Source organism: Peromyscus leucopus, chromosome 1 (assembly GCF_004664715.2).
Source record: "Peromyscus leucopus breed LL Stock chromosome 1, UCI_PerLeu_2.1, whole genome shotgun sequence".
Taxonomy (NCBI): Eukaryota; Metazoa; Chordata; class Mammalia; order Rodentia; family Cricetidae; genus Peromyscus; species Peromyscus leucopus.
In genome coordinates this window covers 118,169,767-118,191,115 of record NC_051063.1, presented here as the reverse complement: position 1 = coordinate 118,191,115, position 21,349 = coordinate 118,169,767, and the positions used below count along the sequence as shown (strand labels likewise).

The 21,349-nt window shown below is 35.9% G+C and overlaps 1 protein-coding gene across 1 annotated transcript; it reads right to left on the bottom strand.

Annotated features, from left to right (window-relative positions):
- Positions 1 to 3,914: 3,914 nt before the first annotated feature.
- On the bottom strand, positions 3,915 to 4,922 carry LOC114687734 (olfactory receptor 14A2-like). The gene has a single exon (XM_028862367.1). It carries the CDS (start codon positions 4,920 to 4,922, stop codon positions 3,915 to 3,917), a length of 1,008 nt encoding a protein of 335 aa, XP_028718200.1.
- Between the last annotated feature and the right edge of the window lie 16,427 nt (positions 4,923 to 21,349).

Sequence of the window (21,349 nt, the reverse complement as noted above, 5' to 3'; positions counted from 1 at the left end):
AATGCTTTTAAATATGTGGTAGTACAATAACATATGATTCCTTGAGAAAACTTGGGGGTGGGAGGAGGGAGGATAGGGGAATCCGTGGCTGATATATAAAATTAAATTAATTATAAAATTTAAAAAAGGCAGATCTAGCTTGTGAACGGAGGAAAGTTCTCAAGGCATAGAGCCTGGCCCTTCTTCTAGGGCTGCCTACAATCTGGTTGAGTATGTGAGGAGGGGCACTGCACACTCATCCCAAGATGGCAAAGATTATCAAGGTGCAAGGTCTTTCCTGCCATGGTTGACTCATGCCTCCCAAGTCTGGGAGTCAAACTGAATCCTCCCTCTCTTAATTCCTTGCTATTAAGTATTCTGCTAAAGCAATGAGAAGATTGCTAGCATCAGTTCTCACAGGTATGTTTGTGATGTTGCTTTGGTTTTTTTCCATCCTTCTGTCTGAAATCCTGAGTTCTCAGAAATATTAAACATGTCCTCACTTGCACTACTCTAAAGTATGCATAACAAGGTTTACAAATTTCTGTGATCAGAGCACCCCTGAAGGAATCCTCATATAACAGACAATAATTTCTTTATATTTCCTCTCCCTCTTAGATGGTGTATATACTAAACTATTTTATTAAATGTTATGCATATTGATTTTCTTTTGTCTTTTAGAAGGTTACATTTTTCAGTTGAAGTATTTATTTCATTTAAACTATTTCTCATAAATTTAAAGTATTCTTTGTTCTACACCTTTGATGCACATTTTTAGTAATTAAAAAAACAAAACCTACTTCAAAGTAAAAAGTACACAAAAATATTATGAATAATGAAATGTTTACCTTTAAGTCTGTTTCTGAGGTTACACAACTGCAATTTTACATTTTTGCTATTTAATTTATCAGTAGGAAAGTTCACATGAGACAAGTTCTCATATAGTATATGTCTATCCCTCATGTTTAATTCCCTTTTATTTAACATAATACATGCAAGAAATCCCTAAGTTCAGATATGGAAGCTCCTTTCAATCTTCCTATATGTCACAGCTGAAAAATAGAGCAGGGTAATTTCAATGGCAGTGGATGTGCTTGTGTGCTTGTGTTTGAACATGTGTGTGTGTATGTGTGTGTGTGTATGTGTGTAAAAACAATAATTATTTTTTAAAAAGAGGCCATGAATTTGAGAGGAAGTGGGGGGGCATTGAAGGAGTTGAAGGTAGAAGAGGATGTAGTTGAAAACAAATTTGAAAAAGAGAAATCTTTATGCTGCTAACTTGAAGTGTTTTCTGTGGCAGTTTCAAAGGCTTGGGTTTTATGTTAAAGTCCTTGAGCATTTATAAAATAATCCTGTCCTCATCATGAATGCTATGTTGTATTTTTTTTTTGGTTTCATCTTCTTATATTACTGTCTACTCATCTTTTTTTATTAGATACAGTGATGTTTTAAATTATATTACTTCTGTTATATTGCCTTGTTTAAATATCTGAATTTCCCTTTCAAATTTGTATGAATTCTGAAAAAAATCTCAAAGCCTCAATATTCTTATACCCAAAATTTACATACATCTTTTTGAGCTAGTGACATAAGAAAATTACTTTTCCACAAGTATGTTCTATTGATATATGCTCCCTGTGGTTGAGAGCAATTTCAGTCCTCACCTCTCTCTCTGCCTCCTGTTATTGATGGTTATTGAATCTCCTCTCCACCTTATTCGCATCATTAAGAGTTGTATAGAGCAAAGGGCTTCTGCTATCTTTGACTTATACTTAAAATAAATGTTGACTGAGTTGAAATTCAGAGAAAGAAGTCCAAAGCATGTGGTAAAAAGTAATTGACAAGACAAAAGACCAAAGAAAAACCAAAAAGACAAGAGTTGGCTTACCTGGTCTTTGAATAAAAAAATCTCAAGTGTGTGAATTCAGAATGTTATTCTCAGTTATGCAGCAAAGTGGTGTTATAGATTAGACCACAGGTACTGTGGGGGAGTTTGGAAAACAACTTAGATGACTTTCTTTCTAGTTTCTTGGACTCATCAATGAACTAATCAATAAATAGACACAAAAGACCAGTAAACAAAAGTTTATTTGTAAAGTAAAACAGTTAAAATCTGCTCATTAAACAGCAAAGATAGTGATCTTGTGGCTACCATGTTAGACTAGGGAGAATTATTTGAACCATGGGTCAGCGAATGCTAATGGTGCTCTAGACTGATGTGATTTTTTTGGCACCTCTGTTTTTGTAATTTAAGTCTAGAGGTTACATTGAGGTTCAATCAAGAGAAATCACACACAGCTAGTTGAGTCAAGCATAGTAGGGTCACTTGTTTATTACTATGAAGTTTTACTACTGGAACTTGATATATTGCTCAGTGGATGGAGGTTTTATGGAACTGCACATTGCTCAAGGTATTTGATATAGGCAATGGTTTTAAAGATCACTGAGTACATCCCAGAACAGTGAGTACATTTGTTTTCTGCTTGAATGAGAGGGCTAAGTGATTTGTCTCAATATATGTTTGTCTCAGATTGAAGGTAGAGGTAGACATTGTATCAATGTTATTCTGATTCTAGTAACACTTTTTCAAAATGATTACACACTAATATAATTCAAAGTGATTGTACATTATGAAAATCTTATGAAAAATATTTTTTTTTAGTAATGAAAACTAAATAAATACAAAAATAGGTAATTATTCTGATAAAGTTGAGCATCTACAGAGAGATTTAAAACATGGCAAAGAGAATATTTTGTTAGAAGACACTGGTAAATTCACCTAGAGAAATATTTAATGGACTAGTGATTCTTGTCTTTTGCAATTGTAGTAGGTTCCATAACTTCTTTGCAGACACTGATGAGAACACTCACTTGCATGTAGTTAGAAGTGATGCTTTACTGCACTACTGGCAGGCTGACAAACATACATGGATGACTTTTGTGTTATCTTTTTCTGTAAAGAAACAACACCTACTCACACCAGATAGAGAAACACAGAAAGACGTAAATAACTTCACCAAAGTTCAACTTGGTAAACCAAAGTGTTTATTGGGGCTACTTACTTACAAAAGCATGGAAGACTTAACGGCAGCTTCAGCACCCAGATATTCCATTCCCTGTATTGGTGACAGTTCACAGTAGCTGTATACCTGCTGCTTGATGCCTGAAGTTCAAATAGCTTCACAGATCACAGAGCCCCTGCCAGGCTTCTAGGGTAGTGAGGGAGTCTCCTCTCTCCAGCAGTTGTTTAATACTTCTATAATATGGGAAAGGGCTTCGTGTTGTTTTAAAGTCACTAGAGTTTATAAGATTATTTAGCTGCATTTCTTAGACTCATAAGCCTTCCTCCTCTCACCTATATTGTTTCTATGCAGGAAATACTACAGAAAAACAAACACACAAATTTCAACATCTCCAGTGATAACACCCACAATCTGAGTGGCTACTACTTCTCTTTTAGAATTTATATTAACTGATCTTCCTCCAGGTTTGTCTTTCCTTTAAGCATTTGATATTTCTTTAAGTAATAGGCCTACTAGGCACTAGGCCTACTGGGTTGACTCCTTAACTATTGTTTCTAATTACTAGAAAGATTAGCAAAGAAACTATGTGTAAATTTACCTTGATTGTTCATATAACTCCACGTTTTAAGTTGTTTTGATTTTATAGTTGTTATTTTTATTTGTAAATGAATCATATATGGAATTATCAAATGATAAGATATTGAATCTTACTGTGAAAATAAATGAACAATTCTTTTAGATAATTATAGTTCCTGAATGAGAACAGCTTTAGCACACCAGAGAAGAAACCACAACCATGACTTCATATGTTAGTGTCATATAATCTAATTTTCTGATATTATATTATATCATCCTTATTCTGAGTGTTATTTACTCAGGCCCAAAATGAACACTACACTTGTGTTTCCTATGTCAAGAATTAAACATCTTGCTTGTAACTTGTGAGGCACTATACCACTGACAGATATTTTGGAGTGTTAAATGAAGTGAACTCCTTGGGCAGAGATTTTGCTGCAACCTCTTCAGAGCACATTTGACATCACTGTTCCTCAGGCTGTAGATCAACGGATTGAGTGCTGGAGGTAGTACAGTATAGAGCACAGAAAAGAGCCTGTCTGTGATTGATGGTACATCTGAGGGAGGCTTCAAATAGACAAAGCAGGCAGTAGCTATAAAAACAGTGAAAACAGTGAGGTGGGGAATGCAAGTGGAAAATGCTTTGGACTGACCTTTAGCAGTAGGAATTTTCAACACAGTGGAGAAAATGTAAAAGTAAGAGATCACCACACAGATAAAGCAAGACATGCATAGAAACATGCCAATTCCAATACTTGTATAAATTACACCAAGTGTTTCAGAGCAGGAAATTCTTAGCAATGAGGGGACATCACAGAAAAACTGTGGAATCACATTGGAGCCACAGAAAGGCATGGAAAATGTGCCGGTTGTGTAGACAGTCCCAAAGAGTACCCCAGTGACCCAGGATACAACCACCATCAGTGCACAGATTCCACTATTCATAATGACTTCATATTGCAGGGGACAGCAGATGGCAATATAGCGGTCATAGGACATGACAGTCAGGACAAATATCTCTCCTGCTGAGAAGGAAGTCATTAAAAGTATCTGGAAGGCACAACCCTGAACAGAAATGGAATTGTTGTGAGTTAGGCTATTTACAAAGAAATTTGGGATTGGGACAGACACAAGGAAGATATCAAAAAGGGACAAATTCTTCAGGAAGAAATACATGGGTGTTTGGAGCTTCATGTCTAAAGTGATGAGAGTGATGATGAGGAAGTTACTCATCAGGATTGCTAGGTACATTACCAGGAAAGACACTCCACAGACAGTCTGTAGCTCCTGGATGTCTGAAAACCCCGTGAGGGTGAATCCTGTTATTCTAGTGAAGTTAGGCATTATAGCTTCTTCCAGTGGTCTGTCAGGTAGGAGAAATGAACAAAAATTGACACAGTCCCAAATAGTTGCACTGTTGTACAGAAATGCTCAGTGGAAAAGTAATGGGGCACTACATATTTAGCTCCGCATTGTTATGACACTTGCCTTATGTTACCATAAGGTGCTACTTTCCCTTGATACATAAGTTGTACTAATTTACCATTCATGGCAATTTATTGTACCATGGTTGTTATAAATTTTTAGAAAAACAGTAACAAACATATATGGTGCTTTTCCTAATAGAATGGACTCCTCTTGAAACGGCGGTTGTCGGGTAGATGACAGACAGCAGAGTAAAACCTTGGTGTCTCTCCTTTCACTGCTTTATTTCCTTTGTCTTAACTTTGCATAGCCACACTTATCATGCAAAGGGATTTCACCTAAAGTTAATAAGTGACATTCTCCAAAGCTAAAGACTAGAGTACCTATATATTTTCAAAACATTTTTGTCTGCCACATTTTATCATGTGTTCTAGACTCTTTGAATGATACCTGATGTCTTTATTAATTGGCTTCAATCTTTCTTGAACGGAACTTTTTTTCATGCAAATCCCTCAATGGTGAGCCTGTGCCTGAAGCAGGAATGATCAGCTCCTAGGACTAATTTGTATCTTTTCCAGATCACATATCTTATAGAAAAACACCTTGCAGTGCAAATGAACATTCCCCTTTCCAGCATAAGCATTTTCTCTGGATCAAATGGAGATTAACCCCAATTCAGCCTTAGCAATTTTCTTCTTACTGATAAGATGCTATACTTCCAGAACTGAAATAACAATCAACCAGGCCAGAGTATGACAAGGAATGCTTGAGTATCCATAGTTCTTATCCTTATTTCCTAATAGTCTTGGATTTCTTCTCACTACTTGCAAATACATAGTTACCTTATATGCTTATGTTTATCAAACATCTTTCCCAACATTTACAATTGATTTTTATTTGTTTTCTGTAGTGATTAACCACTATTAATTTTCTGGAACTCTCTAAAATGAGGTTTCCCATAGCATAATATTTCCACAAAAAACAATATGAATTCCTTTGCCTAGGAAAATAACATTTTCCATCACATTCCATTTATGTGCAAAATAGTGTTGTTGCAATTGTAAAGTCTCACTGATGGTTATATTAAATAGTCCAATATATGCAAATAAATATCTCTATCCTAATGAATCTACACAAGTTAATATAAACATATATTTGTTGTTCAATATTATATCATTTTAAATTTATACACTCTTAAACTATTGAATGTAACACTTAGTTTGTTAAGAAAAGAAATGAGAGCTGGGCGATGGTGGCTCTCACCTTTAATCCCAGCACTAGGCAGGCAGAGCCAGGCAGATCTCTGTGAGTTTGAGGCCAGCCTGGTCTGCAGAGTGAGTTCCAGGAAAAAAAAAAAGAAATGAGGGTTGGGATCTCCTGAAGAAATGTGAGTGGTGGCCTTCCCCAGTAAAAACCATATATATATATATGTGTGTGTGTGTGTGTGTGTGTGTGTGTGTGTGTGTGTGCCAATATACACATATACACATATTTTATGCATGCAGTATCTATCAGAAAAACAACAACAAAAATATGGCCATGAATGTAAAAGATATGGAGAGATATGTGGAGAGTTTGAAGTGAGGTAAAAGAAGGGAGAAATGTTGTAATTAAATTATATTCTCAAAAAAAAAAAAAACAAAGAGAAGAAAAAATAAGGTGATGGACTAGAGAATTGGGTCAATAGATAAAAAACATTGCCCCTCTTAGAGAAGATGTGAGTTTAGTTCTCAGAACCTACATGGTGGCACACAATTGTCTGTAACTCCATTTACAAGGAATCTAACATCTATTTCTGGGCTCTGTAAGAACCAGGAAGGCACAATGTACACAAACGTAAATGTAGAAAAAATATACATAAAATAAAAATAGATACATCTTAAGGAAATAAAATAGACGAATTAAAAAAATGTATTGTTCAGTTACACATTTGTAGCAGAGACATGTCAGGATTTTCTGGTGTCATGTTTTGTAAAAGAAACATGAGAAATGACCACATCAAAATTTTTCCTCCATATTTCTCTTTACCATGGCATGTTTTCTGGAATCACTTTTTAGTAAGATACAAAATACTGTGTTTTCCTGTGTGTATTCAGGTTTATTGGTAGGTACGTGGCTGCTTACTAGGTTTAGGTATTGAGTTACTCTTCGTTGAAAAATACTACAATATTGCATATATATTAGACATGTGGCTAAATGATAGTGATAGAATTGAGAATTTAGTGGGGCAGTAGAAAGGTTGTTCTCTTGAGGAGAAAGCAAAACATAAATACTTTAAAAATATATGAAACAAACAAACAAACTTCTAGAACAGCGAAAGAACTCAATCTTAGCTTACACATTAGCTATGTAGCTGCTGATAACAAAGATTTTTCTCTTCACACTAAATGCAAAGGACAATGGAACAGGGCATAGATCACTGGAGAAGATATTTTAGAAAGAACAGCTGTAATATGAACTGAAGCTGGGTCTCATTTAGATTATTTCAGAAGAAGCTATGGTGAACAGAGAGAAAGTATAAAAGGATGTTGAGAATTATGATGACATTTGCCAGCTCACTGCAACAATCAGGATGAAGAAACACAAAAAACAGGCAAAAAGGTGAAAAAAAACCACTGGTAAGTTATACTTCTTTGGTATCTACCCTAATTCCCTAATTTACATTATGTATATGTAATCTTTATTTTGATATATATAATAATATAATCTTTATTTTGGAGCAGAATAGTTTAGTATTTTTATCAACTGAAACTTGAAATCTGTACTTTAAAACAATCCAGATACCTCAGAGTTCTGGGAAAAGAATTGACCATTAGACAAATATAGGAAGATTTTCCAGCAATCCAGTTGAGGAGGAAAATTTTTTTATACACATTAACATTCTGATTATTGATGAATCACCTAAATGTTTACAAGCTCTGTAATCATGACATATTCTTACAATTTGGGCTTCTGATAAGAGTCAAAATTCTGTGCTAAACTGTAATACTTTCTTAACATAGAATAAAACAAATACAAAGAAGATCATTTACCATCTTGTAAATTTTGGTTAGCTTTCCTTTGAAAGAGCTTGTGTAATCCAAAGTTCTTTAACAGATGTTTTTAAGTCACTTGGTTTTTAAGTCACTTTCACTTGGCTACAACCTTAAGATTACCCAAAGGAAAAGCTTTCTGAGTAGTCTTCCTTATTATGTACTTTTCTCTTAAGACAATTAGTCTCATAATAATTGGACCTTTATCTAGGAGGAACTGATCAGTCCCCTGAAAATACACTAGAATAAATCATGAAGAACACATCTTACACTTTTATAAGGATTATATTAAACTAAACATATATACTCTAAATTATTCTGAGCATACATTTGTAGACAATATTATTATAGTTGTTAGTAAGTATTAGAATATATGCAGAAACTTTGCCTAAGGATTCTTGCCATATATTCATGTTATTAGTTTTTTTTTATTGCTGTAACAAAATACCTGAAAAACAAACATAGCATATGAAAACTAAGGCTTATTTGGGCTCATTTTTAAAGTGTATGAACACATCATGACAAAGAAAGCATTATGTTAGACACATGGGGTGGCTGGTCACATTGTAAGTAAATTATGAGGCAGAGAAGACACATGCTGAAATGCTGTTGATCTCTTCTCACTCTTTCTTCTTTATTATTCAGTTAAGGACCACAGTCAACAGAAAAGTACCCTTTACACCCAAAGTGCACTTTGCAGCTCATTCAGTCCTATTTGGAAAGGGCATTGCAAATATGTGAGGATATTTCTTTCTTTTGTCATTCTAAATCACACACAGTTGAAAAATATGATAAATCATGAAAGCTTCATTCTTTGCCACTTGACACACAAACACACAATTTTAACATCATACAATTTAGATACTTCTGGTGTCTAAATTTTTATATATATTTCATAATGCAAAATTCACATAGCCTACCTTTTAATGTTCACAGTTTAAAGAGGACCATCATTATTCAGGAGTTTACATTTCAGATCTTTTTTAAAAGTCAAGCTGACCTAATTTTGAACCCTTGTAAAATCAAAATAGAAGTTGCACACTTCAAATACACAATGGAACAGTATAAATAAACCCGTTCTAAAGGGAATGCATAACAAAAGAAAAATTGGATCAAAACAAAATTAAAATATCAGATAAACACCAAATACTGCAGCTCCATATCTGATATTTGAGACTTATAATGGTATCATGAGGGCTTCAATAGCCTAAGGCAACCCATAATCTAGCTCTGCCAACCCCAGCAATGTGACTTCTTTTTTAAACTGGACCCTCTTGATGCTTGCAGCTTTCTTTGAGAGATGCACCAGAGTTATGGCATCACCAGCATTCTGGGATTTCCACTGCAACTTGCTCTTCACTTCCTAGGTGCATGCAATGGCCTTTCTGATGCTCTTTGTGGATAATTGGACATTGCCACTCATCCTTCTACATTTAACATCTTGCTGGAACTTTGATGTCAGCCTCCATATTCCCCTTCCTCTTGACTATGCCATGCTTACAAAGCCAGTGACACCAAGCATCACTCTGCACAGTTAGCCTACTTACATGCTCCAGCTGTAGTTAGGATCATTAGATGACGGAGTGGCCTCTACATGGTTTTGATGCTAATCTCTGGGAAACGTTTTCCTAGATGACTGTGTTTGAACAGAGAAGCACTATGCCATTCTTACTTTTAGTCATTTCCTTTGAAGGGAATTTGCATTTTCACAAGTTGGAGCCTTTGATAGGTAAGGTTTTGCCATCGGATTACTCTTGCTGCTGTCCAAGGGCGGAGCATGTGCCATCTCCTTTGTTGAACTAGTCTGTTTAGGAATGATGGGTGACTCGTCTTTATCCTCATCATCTACAACTTTTAACTTGCTTATACTTCCTCCCTATATAAAGTAGATGTTTTCTAAACCTTCTAGCTCTTTCTCACAATGGACATAATAAAAATAAAAGAAATAATTAAAAAAATATGGAAATCAATATAGAAAAAACTTCACAGACAAAACATATAAGTGTATTGTAAAGGGTAATGTTTCTGTTATTTCTTTCTCAGCACTTTTATCACTTGTATATAAGAGGACTACTGATGTTTTTGAGTTAATCTTCTATCTAGCTACTTTGTTCAAGGTGTTTATCAGCTGTAGTAGTTCCATTGTAGAATTTTTTGGGTCTCTTATGTATACTATCATGTCATCGGCAAATAGCAATACTTTGACTTCTTCTTCTTCTTCTCAAATTAGTATCCACATGATTTCCTTTTGATCTCTTATTGTTCTTTCTAGAACTTCAAGTAGTATATTGAATAGATATTGACACAGATGACAGTCTTGTCTTGTTCCTGATTTTAGGAGAATTAGGTTGAGTTTCTATTTAATTTGAGGTTGACTATTAGATTGTTGTATATTGCTTTTATTATGTTTAGGTATATTCCTTCTATCCTTGATTCTTCCAATTCTTTTATCAGATAGGGATGTTGGATTTTGTCAAAGGCCTTTTCAGTATCTAATGAGATGATGATGTGTTTTTGTTGTTGTTGTTTATGTTGTGGGTTATAATGATAGATTTTTGTATGATGAACCATCTCTGCATCTCTAGGATGAAGCCCACCTGATCAGGGTGGATCATCTTTTTTATGTATTCTTGGATTTGGTTTGCCAGCATTTTATTGAATATTTTGGCATCATTGTTCATAGGGATAGTAGTTCTACAATGGAACTACTACAGCTGTCTGTAATTCTCTTTCTTTATGAAACTTTGTGTGGTTTAGATATCAGGATAAGTGTAATGTCATAAAAAGAATTTCACAATGTCTGTTCTGTCTCTATTTTGTGGGATAATTTGAGAAGTACTAGTATTAGCTATTCTTTGAAAGTCTGGTAGAATTCTGCACTGTACCCATCCTCTCCTGGGCTTTGCTTGTTTGGGAGACTTTTAATGACTGCTTCTATTTCCTGAGGGGCTAGAGATTTGTTTACATTGTTTATTGATCTTGGTTTAATTTTGATATGTAGTTTCTATCAAGTAATTTGTCCATTTCTTTTAGATTTTCTGAGTTTGTAAATTACAGGTTTTTGAAGTATTACCTAAGGATTATATAAATTTCCTCAGTGTCTGTTGTTAAGTTCACTTTTTCATTTCTGATTTTGTTAATTTGGATATTATTTCTCTGTCTTTTAGTTTGTTTGGATAAAGGATTGTCTATCTTGTTGATTTTTTTCAAAGAACCTATTCTTTGTTTTATTGATTCCTTGTTTCTATTTTATTGATATCTTTCCTCATTTTGATTATTTACTGCCTTCTACTCCTGTTTGTTTGCTTCTTTTTTTTCTAGAGCTTTCAAGTATGCTGTTAAGTTGCTAGTATGAAATTTATCCAAATTCTTTATGAAGACACTTAGTTCTATGAATTTTCTTTTTAGCACTGTTTTCATTGTGTCCCATAAGTTTGAGTATGTTGTTCATTCATTTCATTGAATTCTAGGAAGTATTAATTTTTTTTATTTCTTCCTTGACCCATTGGTTGAAAGTTATTCTGTTTCCATGATTTTGAAGGTTTTCTGTAGTTTGTGTTGCTCTTGAACTCCAACTTTAATCCATGATGGTCTGATAAAATACAGGTGGTTATTCCAATTTTTTTTATTCTGTTAAGACTTGCTTCATGATGTAGTATATGGTCAGTTTTTGAGAAGGTTCCATGAGGTGCTGAAAAGGTGATATATTCTTTGGTGTTTGGGTGAAATATTCTGTTGGTATCTGTTAAGTCCATTTGAGCCATAACATCTGTTAGTTCCCTGATTTCTCTGTTTAGTTTCTGTCTGGACAACCTGTCCATTGCTGAGAGTGAAGTGTTGAAGTATTCCACTATCACTGTGTGTGGTTTAATATGTGATTTATGCTTTAGTAATACTTCATTTACAAATGTGGGTGCCCTAGTATTTGTGGCATAGATGGTCAGAATTGAACTGAGATATCATCTTAGTAGATTTGTCCTTTGATGAATATGAAATGTCATTATCTATCTCTTGGTTAATTTTGGATCAATATCTATTTTGTTGAATATTCGGATAAATACACCATCTTGCTTCTTAGATCCATTTCATTGGAAAACGCTTTTCTAGCCCTTTACTCTGATACAATGCCCTGTCTTTGATGTTGAGATGTCTTTCTTGTATGTAGCTGAAGGATAGATAATGTTTTCATATCAATTTTGTTAGCCTTTGTCTTTTTCTTGGTGAATTTAATTTGAGTCCATTGATATTGAGAGATATAATGACTGATAATGATTAATTTCTATTATTTTTGTTGGTACTGTTGATGGTGTGTGTGTTTCCATTCTTTGCTTTTTGTTAGTGTGAGATAACCTATTATCTGTGTTTTCATGGGTGAAGCTAACTTCCATAGGTTGGAGTTTTACTTGTAGTACCATCTATATAGCTGTATTTATGGATAGATATTGATTAAAATTAATTTGTCATGAAATATCTTGTTTTCTCCATCTATAGTGATTGAAAAGTTTGCTTGTTGTAGTAGTCTGGGCTGGCATCTATGGTCTCCTTGAGTCTGCAAGGGGTCTTGCAGGCTTTTCTGGCTGAGTCTGCAAGAGGTCTTTCAGGCTTTTCAATGAGAAGTCAGATACAATTCTGATAGGTCTGTCTTTATGCTACTTGTTTTTTTTTTCCTTTGTTTTTATTATTTTTCTTTATTCTGTATGTTTAGTGTTTTAATTATTATGTGGTGAGGGAACTTTTTTTTTTCTTGTCCAGTCTATTTGGTATTTTGAAATCTTCTTGTGCGGGGACCAGCCTCAGCAGTTTCGGGGGTCTGAAGGATGGGATACCTGGAAGGCACAATAACGACTCAGAGACAATGCTCATGCAAGCTGACAGGTCACTTCGGGTTTCTGCAGTTGCGAAGTTTCTTTTGCTTTTCTAGCTCTCTTAGCCTCTCTTGGCTTCTCTAGCTTCTCTTCTTAGCCTCTCTTAGCTTCTCTAACTTCTCTTAGTTTCTCTAACTTCTCTTAGCTTTTGCTACAGCTTCTTTAGCTTCTGCTTTTGCGGTGGTGACTTCATCTTTTATTATCATAAATAAGGGGGGAACAGAAAGAAAAGCAGAAATCACCCAATACAAAATGTTCTCATGATTCCAAAGATTATTCTTAGAAAATCACCAATATATTCTTCATCATTTTTACTAAACACAGAAACTATCTCAGACTTAACACCAAAGCAAGCATAAACTATTTTTATTATTAATGATTATACAATCTTCTGAGCACTTGACCCAGAGCCTAGCAACATGCAATTTCGCAAAAAAAAAAGGTAAAAATATGAACAGTGGTCAGTGTAGCAGACAGTCATTTCCCTCTCACACAGCCTGCTCCTATCTCAAGAACCCTGTAACCAACCAAGTTCCTCCTCAGCCCTCTGCAAACAGCCCCATGACTGGTGGGCTACAATGATCTCAGACAAGAAATCTGTCCCTGCAAGTCAGCAACTTCTGTCCTTCTATATCCAACAGTTCCAAGGAAGACCTAATCTAATTTTTAGAGTTTCTATAAAAGGAAGCTCAACTTTTCTGGTAGCTCTTTTTAATCTAGGAACCCAATAAAGCTTGCAGCAATCACTCCATCAATTGTCACATTATCTCCACACTCCTTCAGGAGGAATAAAAAATATCTGAATTAAAGTTGCCATTTCCCTTTCTTGGTGGAGGCCACTATATTCCTCCTATTCTAGGTTTCCACACTTTTAGTTTGTCATCCCTTCTATATGTTACTCCATTCATAGTCTTCAGCCATTACCCCTTAGGGTCTCAAGTTTTACATACTGCCCTTGTAATATCCTCAGAAACTGAATTATTCATCATGGTCAATTTAAGTCCATTGTGTTGATACACATCATACTATGTGTTATAGTTGACCACATGTTCAGTACAGTTTATCCAAGCCTAAAAAGCTTTCCCAGGCTGCAGGTTCTTTCCCATGAACTGCATTACTGCCTTAACCCCAGCCTGAGTGATCATCTCTGTATAATTTCCTGTGAAATTCACTTCAGTCCTTTCCTGTATCACAGAAATCACCATTGATCTAGGAACACAGAACATGAAGATCAGATAGAAGAAAAAACTAGTATTACAAGAAATATTTATATGGAGTAAGACATGACATGTGCATGCCACAAAGCATGAGCTTGGGACACATAGGCATTTCTACCTTGGCCCTCTAGAGGCATGCTAAGCAGAAGATCCAGGGGGGAACACACAGAGGGTTGATGATCCACAATCTCTGGTCCCCTTTTCTCCAGTCTCTGCTGGCAGCACGTCAGCCATATTATATGCTGACCCCAGCATTCTTGTACCTTTATAGGTATGTCCTTCTTTATGTTGGGAATTTTTCTTCTATTATTTTGTTGAATATATTTTCTGAGCTTTGAGCAAGGATTCTTCTTCTTTCCTATTATTCTTAGGTTTGTTTTTTAATAATTTCTCAGATTTGTTAGCTATTTTGTGTTGGGAATTTCTTAGATTTAACAATTTCTTTGACCAATGTGTATATTTCTTCTATCATATCTTCAATGCCTGAGATTCTCTTGACACAATATAATCCAATCTCTTACATTGTGTTGGTGATACTTGCATCTCTAATTTCTGTTCACTTATGCAGGTTTTCAATTTCCAGAATTCCCTCAGTTTATGTTTTATTAATGACTTTTATTTCCATTTTTGGGTCTTGAATAGTTTTATTTGTTTGTCTCAACTGTTGGTTTTTTCTAGGTTTTCTTGATATTCTTTAAGAGACTTATTGATTTCCTCCAAATTTTTGTCTTTTCTTCAGTTTTAAGGGACTTTTTCATTTCCTCCTTAAGGACCTTTATTGTCTTCATAAAGTTATTTTTAAGGTCATCTTGTACTTCAGCTGCATTGGAATGTTCAGATTATACCTTCATAGGATAGCTAGCTTCTGATTGTGACATATTGTCCTTTCTGTTATTAATTGTGTTCTTACACTGGCACTTAGGCATCTGGATTTATGATGGTTTAGGTCTAGGTGTTGATTCCTGTGTTTATTTTTATTGGATGGATGTTTTGTTCCTTAGTTTCTGTTTTTTTTCTTGCCTTCTTGCCTAAGTGGCAAAGGGTTCTGGTGATTGCTGACTCTAAAGGTAAAGTAGGGTGTCTTCACTGGCTTTGGGTTGGGGGAAGCTTGTGTCCCTTGATCTGTTCTGGCCTCCAGTAAAACTGAAGTCTTCTTGAGTCTCCAGGTCTGTCCTGGTCTCCACTAAATCCTGAGTCTTTTTGAAGTACATAGGACCAGCCTGGCCATCAGTAGAGCTGCTGGCACTGTTCTCTCAACAACTATGGACAATAAGTGGACCACTGACATTTGTTCTTCCAACTGGTATGGACTGTGTCTGGGTCTATGGAGTCTTCTGGAGTTTGAGGGCAGGACACTTGTCTATTGGTGAGGGCTATTGTGGCTGGTGTGATCTGCACACCAGTGGTAGAAGTCTACTGAGGTGAGGGGCAGGGGCCAAGCAGCAGCAAGGCCAGGGATGAGCTTGAATAGCATTGTCCTGGGGAAGGATAACTGGGGACAGAACCTAGGGAAGGGTACAGTTCCTCTGCAGGTCACTCAACCATTCTAGCTTGTGTGGCCTGGGCACACTTGGCAGAAATCTGGGGTTGGTGAGAGAGCCCAGCAGTGGGGCTAGGTGGAGTAGCATAGGATTGGGGAAGGGTCACTAAAAACTTGTCATTCAAACATTCCAGCTGGTGTGGTCTCTGCCACAGTGACAGAAGTCCACTGGGGTTGGGGTGGGTCCCCAGGAGCAATAGGGCCAGGGACAAGCTGGGATAGGTTTGGCCTGGGGAAGGATCACAGGGGACAGAATTCACATAGGAGTAAAGAACTTATTCCCTCATAAATATTGATCCCAAAATACTCAAAAAAAATACTGACAAACAAACTCCAAGTTTACATCAAGCAAATCAAGTAGTCTTCATCCCAGAGATAGGGGAATGCTTCAACACACGAAAATCTATCAATGTATTCCACCATATAAACAATTTGAAAGAAAAACCCCATATGATCATCTCATTAGATGCTGAAAAAGATCTTTAACAAAATCCAACACCCATTCCTAATAAAAGTATTAGAGGAATCAAGGATTTCATGAGCATATCCAAATATGATAAAAGAATATACAGCAAGTTGGTAGCCAACATCAAATTAAAAAGAAAGAAACTCAACGCAATTCCACTAAAATCAAGAAAAAGGCAAGGCTGTCGACTCTCTCAATATATATTTAATATACTACTTGAAATTCTAGCTAGAGCAATAAAACAACTGAAGAAAATACAAATTGGGAAAGAAAATGTCAAAGTATGGTTATTTGCAGATGACATGATAGTTTACATATGAGACCCAAAAAATTCTACAACAGAACTTGTACAGCTGATAAGCACCTTTAGCAAAATGGTTGAATACAAGATAAACTAAAAAAAAATCCACAAGCCCTTTTATATAAAAATGATGAAAAGGCTGAGAACAAAATAATAGAAACAACACCTTTCATAATAACCACAAACAATATACAAAATATCTTGAGGTAACTCTAACCAAGCAAATGAAAGACCTGAATGACAAGAACTTTAAGTGTTTGAAGGAAGAAGTTGGAGAAGTATCAAAAAAATGGAAAGATCTCTCATGCTCATGGATCAATAGGATTAACATAGTAAAGATGGTCATCTTATGAAAAGCAATCTACAGATTCAATGCAATCACCATCAAAATTCCAACACAATTCATTGCAGACTTTACAAGAACAATAATCAACTTCATATGGGAAAAAAAAACCCAAGATAGCTAAAACAACTGTGTACAATGAAAGAACTTCTGGAGGTATTACAATCCCTGGTTTTAAACTCTAATACAGAACTATGGATGGTATTGGAATAAAATCAAAAAAATGGCCAACAGAATCAAACTGAAGATCCAGATATAAATCCACATACCTATGAATATCAGGAGCTATTGAGAGCTAGCCTCAATACCTTCTCAGGGATCATATGGAAGGCTACTGCCAGTGTAAGGCTCAAGGGATATGAGGGTGAAAAAAATCTCACTCCATATTTCTTCATGTCAATTTCTTTATTAATGTTGCTGTGGGGCAAAGTTTTTCAGTTTATATACACACACAAAACAAAGGCAATTGTCTGGTCATCAGGAAGTTACAGAGCTAGAATTTTTCTCAGGAACAAGAAGCAGAGTTATCCCGAGTGACACCTTCAGCATCTTTCTGATCCCAGGAAGGCGTGGTGAGAAAGATGCCTGGACAGCATTAAGAGACATAAAAGTTGATTTAGGAGGCTTTAAATTTTAAGAAGGGGAGTTCATTTGTGAGACTACATTCCTAGGTTAAAATTCTGTATCAATAAACAGGATGAGGATTGGTGTAGGGAGTTAATAGCTTTTAGGGTAGAACTGGAGGTTAGTACTTTCCCAAGTCAGCTGTGGGCGAATTTAGGGCACTCACTCTCCATTATCAGGACACACTAGGAATCAAGCAAGTTTGGACACCTCTTTACCTCTGAAGATCTCAAATGTGATCTATTTGAAAGACCCCTTCCTGGCCACATGTCCTGCCAAATAGGGGATAATCACAGGGAGCTATGTTCTAATGTTTGTTTCAGGAAACAGAGCAGGGATTAGGCTGTATTAATCAAGGCCATTAACTATGTGACTAGATTCTCTCACTGAAGGTCCTCTGGAGTGAGGAAGTCATCCAGTATACTAGCACATGGGAAAAATGTGCCCTGTAATTTAACACTGCTGGGTCTTTTGGGGGGATGGGTTCCACTCAAAGAGGGGAGAACTATGGTTACACAAGATATTAACTGTAAGAATAGTCATAATAAAAAAGGCAATACTCTCAGCGTCTTCTAAATGGATCGCCTCCATCAGAATGCATTAATTCTGGTGGATTCCTTCTGCTTTATCAGCTGACATCCTACTGTATAGTCTTGAGGATCACAACATATGGACACTTGATTTTTGATGAAAAAGCCAAAAATATACAATGGAAAATAAAGAGTATCTTCAACAAATGGTGCTGGTCTAACTGGAAGACAGCATGCAAAAGAATGCATATAGATCCATATCTATCACCATGAACAAAACTCAAGTTTAAATGGAAGAAAGACCTCAAAATAAAACCAGGTACACTGAACCTGATAAAAGTGAAAAGGGGGGAATGTCTTGAACACATTGACACAAGAGATAGCTTCCTGAACAGAATCCTAATAGCATAGACACTAAGATCAACAGTTAACAAATGGAACCTCATGAAACTGAAAAGCTTCTGTAAGAGAAAGGTCACTGTCAATAGGACAAAATAGCAGCCTACAGAATGGGAAAAGATCTTCACCCTCCCCACATCTGACATAGGGCTAATCTCCAAAATATATAAAGAATGCAAGAAACTTGACATTGAAAAATCAAATAATCCCATTAAATAATGGTATAGGAAACTAAACAGAAAATTCTCAAGAGAAGAATCTCAAATGGCAGGGAAATTTTTAAAAATTCAAATAAATGTTCAACATCCTTAGTCATCAGGAAAATGCAAATCAAACTGATTGTGAGATTGCATCTTACACCTGGCTAAATGGCTAAGATCAAAACCACAAATGACAGCTTATGCTGGAGAGGATGTGGAGCAAGATGACCACTCTCCATTGCTGGTGGGAGTACAAACTTGTACAGTCACTTTGGAAATCAGTATGATATTTTCTTAGAAAACTAGGACTCAGTCTACCACAAGACCCAGCTATATCACTCTTGGGCATATACCCAAAGGATGTTACCACATACATTCTTGTGGTAATCATACCACAAGAACACTTGCTCAACTATGTTCATAGCAGCTTTATTTGTAATATACAGAACCTGTAAACAACTTAGATGCCCCTCATCTGAAGAATGGATAAAGAAAATATGGTACATTTACACAATGGATTATTAAAATAGCTGCTAAAAACAATGACATTATAGAATTTGAAGGCAAATGGATTGAACTAGGAAAAAAATCATCCTGAGTGAGGTAACCCAAATCAGAAAGACCAACATGGTATGTACTCACTTGTAAATGGATATTAACTGCAAATAAAGGGTAACTATGCTACAATTCCCAGATCCAGAGTGGCTTGGCAACAAGGAGTGCCCAAGAGGGACGCATGGAATTCCCTGAGAAGTGGAAATGGAAGAGATCTCCTGGGTGGACTAGGGGCAAGTGGGGATGGGACTTGAGGGATATGGTTGGGAAGTGGATTGAGAAGTAGAGTACTGAAATAGATTATAAGAAATGTGGGGCTTTTCTGAGTCTAGTAGAAACCTGATGCAAAAGAAATTCTCAAGAATCTATAAGGGTGATCCCAGCTAAGACTACTAGCAATAGTGGATATGTAGTCTGAATTGTCCCTCTCCTGTGATCAGATATATGAATACCCCAATTATCATCAGAGAGCCTTCATCCAGTAACTGATGGAAACAGATGCAGAGACCACAGCCAAACATTAGGGTGACTTAGGGGAAACCTGCTGAAGAGAGGGAAGAAGGAATATAGAAGCCAGAGGGGTCAAAAACACCACAAGTAAACACACAGAAACAATTATCTAGGCTCATGGGAATTCTCAGAGTCAAAAAATAATATACAGAAAACCTTCATGGGATGGAACTAAGCCCTCTATATATAAGCTGTAGAGCTTGGCCTATTTGTGGGACTCCTAACAATGGGACCAAGGGCTGTCCCTAATGCTTTGGCTAGCTTTTGGGAATGTATTCCTCATACTAGATTGCTTTGTCCAGGCTAAATATAAGTCCTTAGTCCTACTGCAACTCGATATGCCATGCTTTGTTGATACATGTGGAAGGCCTGCTCCTTTCTGAACAGAAATAGAAGAGGTGTGGATTGAGGGGGGAGTCAGAGAATGGAGGAGAGGAAATGGAAAAAGAAGAGCGAGTGGATACTTACTGTAGTTGGGATGTAAAATAAATAAATAAAAATTTGAAGTGTCTGTAGGACACTTATGTTAATGAAATACTAATGATCCAACATGAATTTATCTAATGAAAATTTCTTAAATTAAAAGAAAATGTGACAAAAATTATCACTTGGAAAGGAGTCTAGATGTCTGTTTCTGTGAAACTATTACTGGAAGTAAAAAGGTTTTATTTTTTCTTTCATTTTTGAGATTATAATTACATAATTTCCTCCTCTTCTTTCCTTTCTATAAACTATGCCATGTACTTCTTCTAGTTATCTTTTTAATTCACAACCTTATTTTTCATTAATTGCTGTCATATATATATATATATATATATATATGAGTCTGTATATATATATATATATATGAATATGTATATACATACATATTCCTAAATATGACCTGCTTAGTTTGTATAATATTGCTTGTATGTATGTTTTCAGAGCTGACAATTTGGTATTATCTAGCCAATTGTTGTGTTCTTCTCTGGAGAATGTCACGGACTGGCCCACCAGGGGTACCATGACCATAGGAGAACCAGGGCTTGGGTAGTCAGGAAGGCAAGGATTCAGCAAATGACAGACAGACAACACACTCAGAAGTGGTTTGAATCTTCTGCAATTTTACTTTTGTAAATCAGTAGTTTATATACAGAAAAGAAAACTATCAAGTCATACAAGGAACAACAAGAGCTTCGCAATATTTCAATTATATCATCTTTTAAAAAACAGCAAGCACACAATTATTAATCGGCTCTAGACATATCCTTTCACACACAAAAACTTTATGACCCAAAGAGCAGTCTGTGGTTTCTAAACTTAGTACAGTCCCTAGACTTGTGTAGACTTCTTGTGGTTGCAGCTGTGTCCCTTATCTTATCTCAGCAGTTTTCTAGTTTATTATACATTTCTACTTTTCTGGTTCTCATGACTCACTTAGCCAATTTGGAGTCTACAGACCCTCTCTAAGTCTTTCTTCAGTTCTTTCATCATATATCTCTTTTAATATAAAACCTTTTTCCTGCCGGAGTATGGACTCTTGTACTTTTACACCTGTAAGGGAAAGGGGTTCTGTTGTAGTCCTTAAGTTTCCCACGTTGAACTTCCTCAACAGAGGGGCCCACCATCTGCCTCCTATGAGATAATGTCTTCTGCCATAAATCACTTTAGTTGGATTTCCAAAGGATTCCTAGTGGGTGAGTATTTATTCCCTAGAAGTACCTGAAACTTTATACTTTCTTTATCAAGCAGCTTGGGTTCTTTAAGGAATAGCTCATTCTGCTA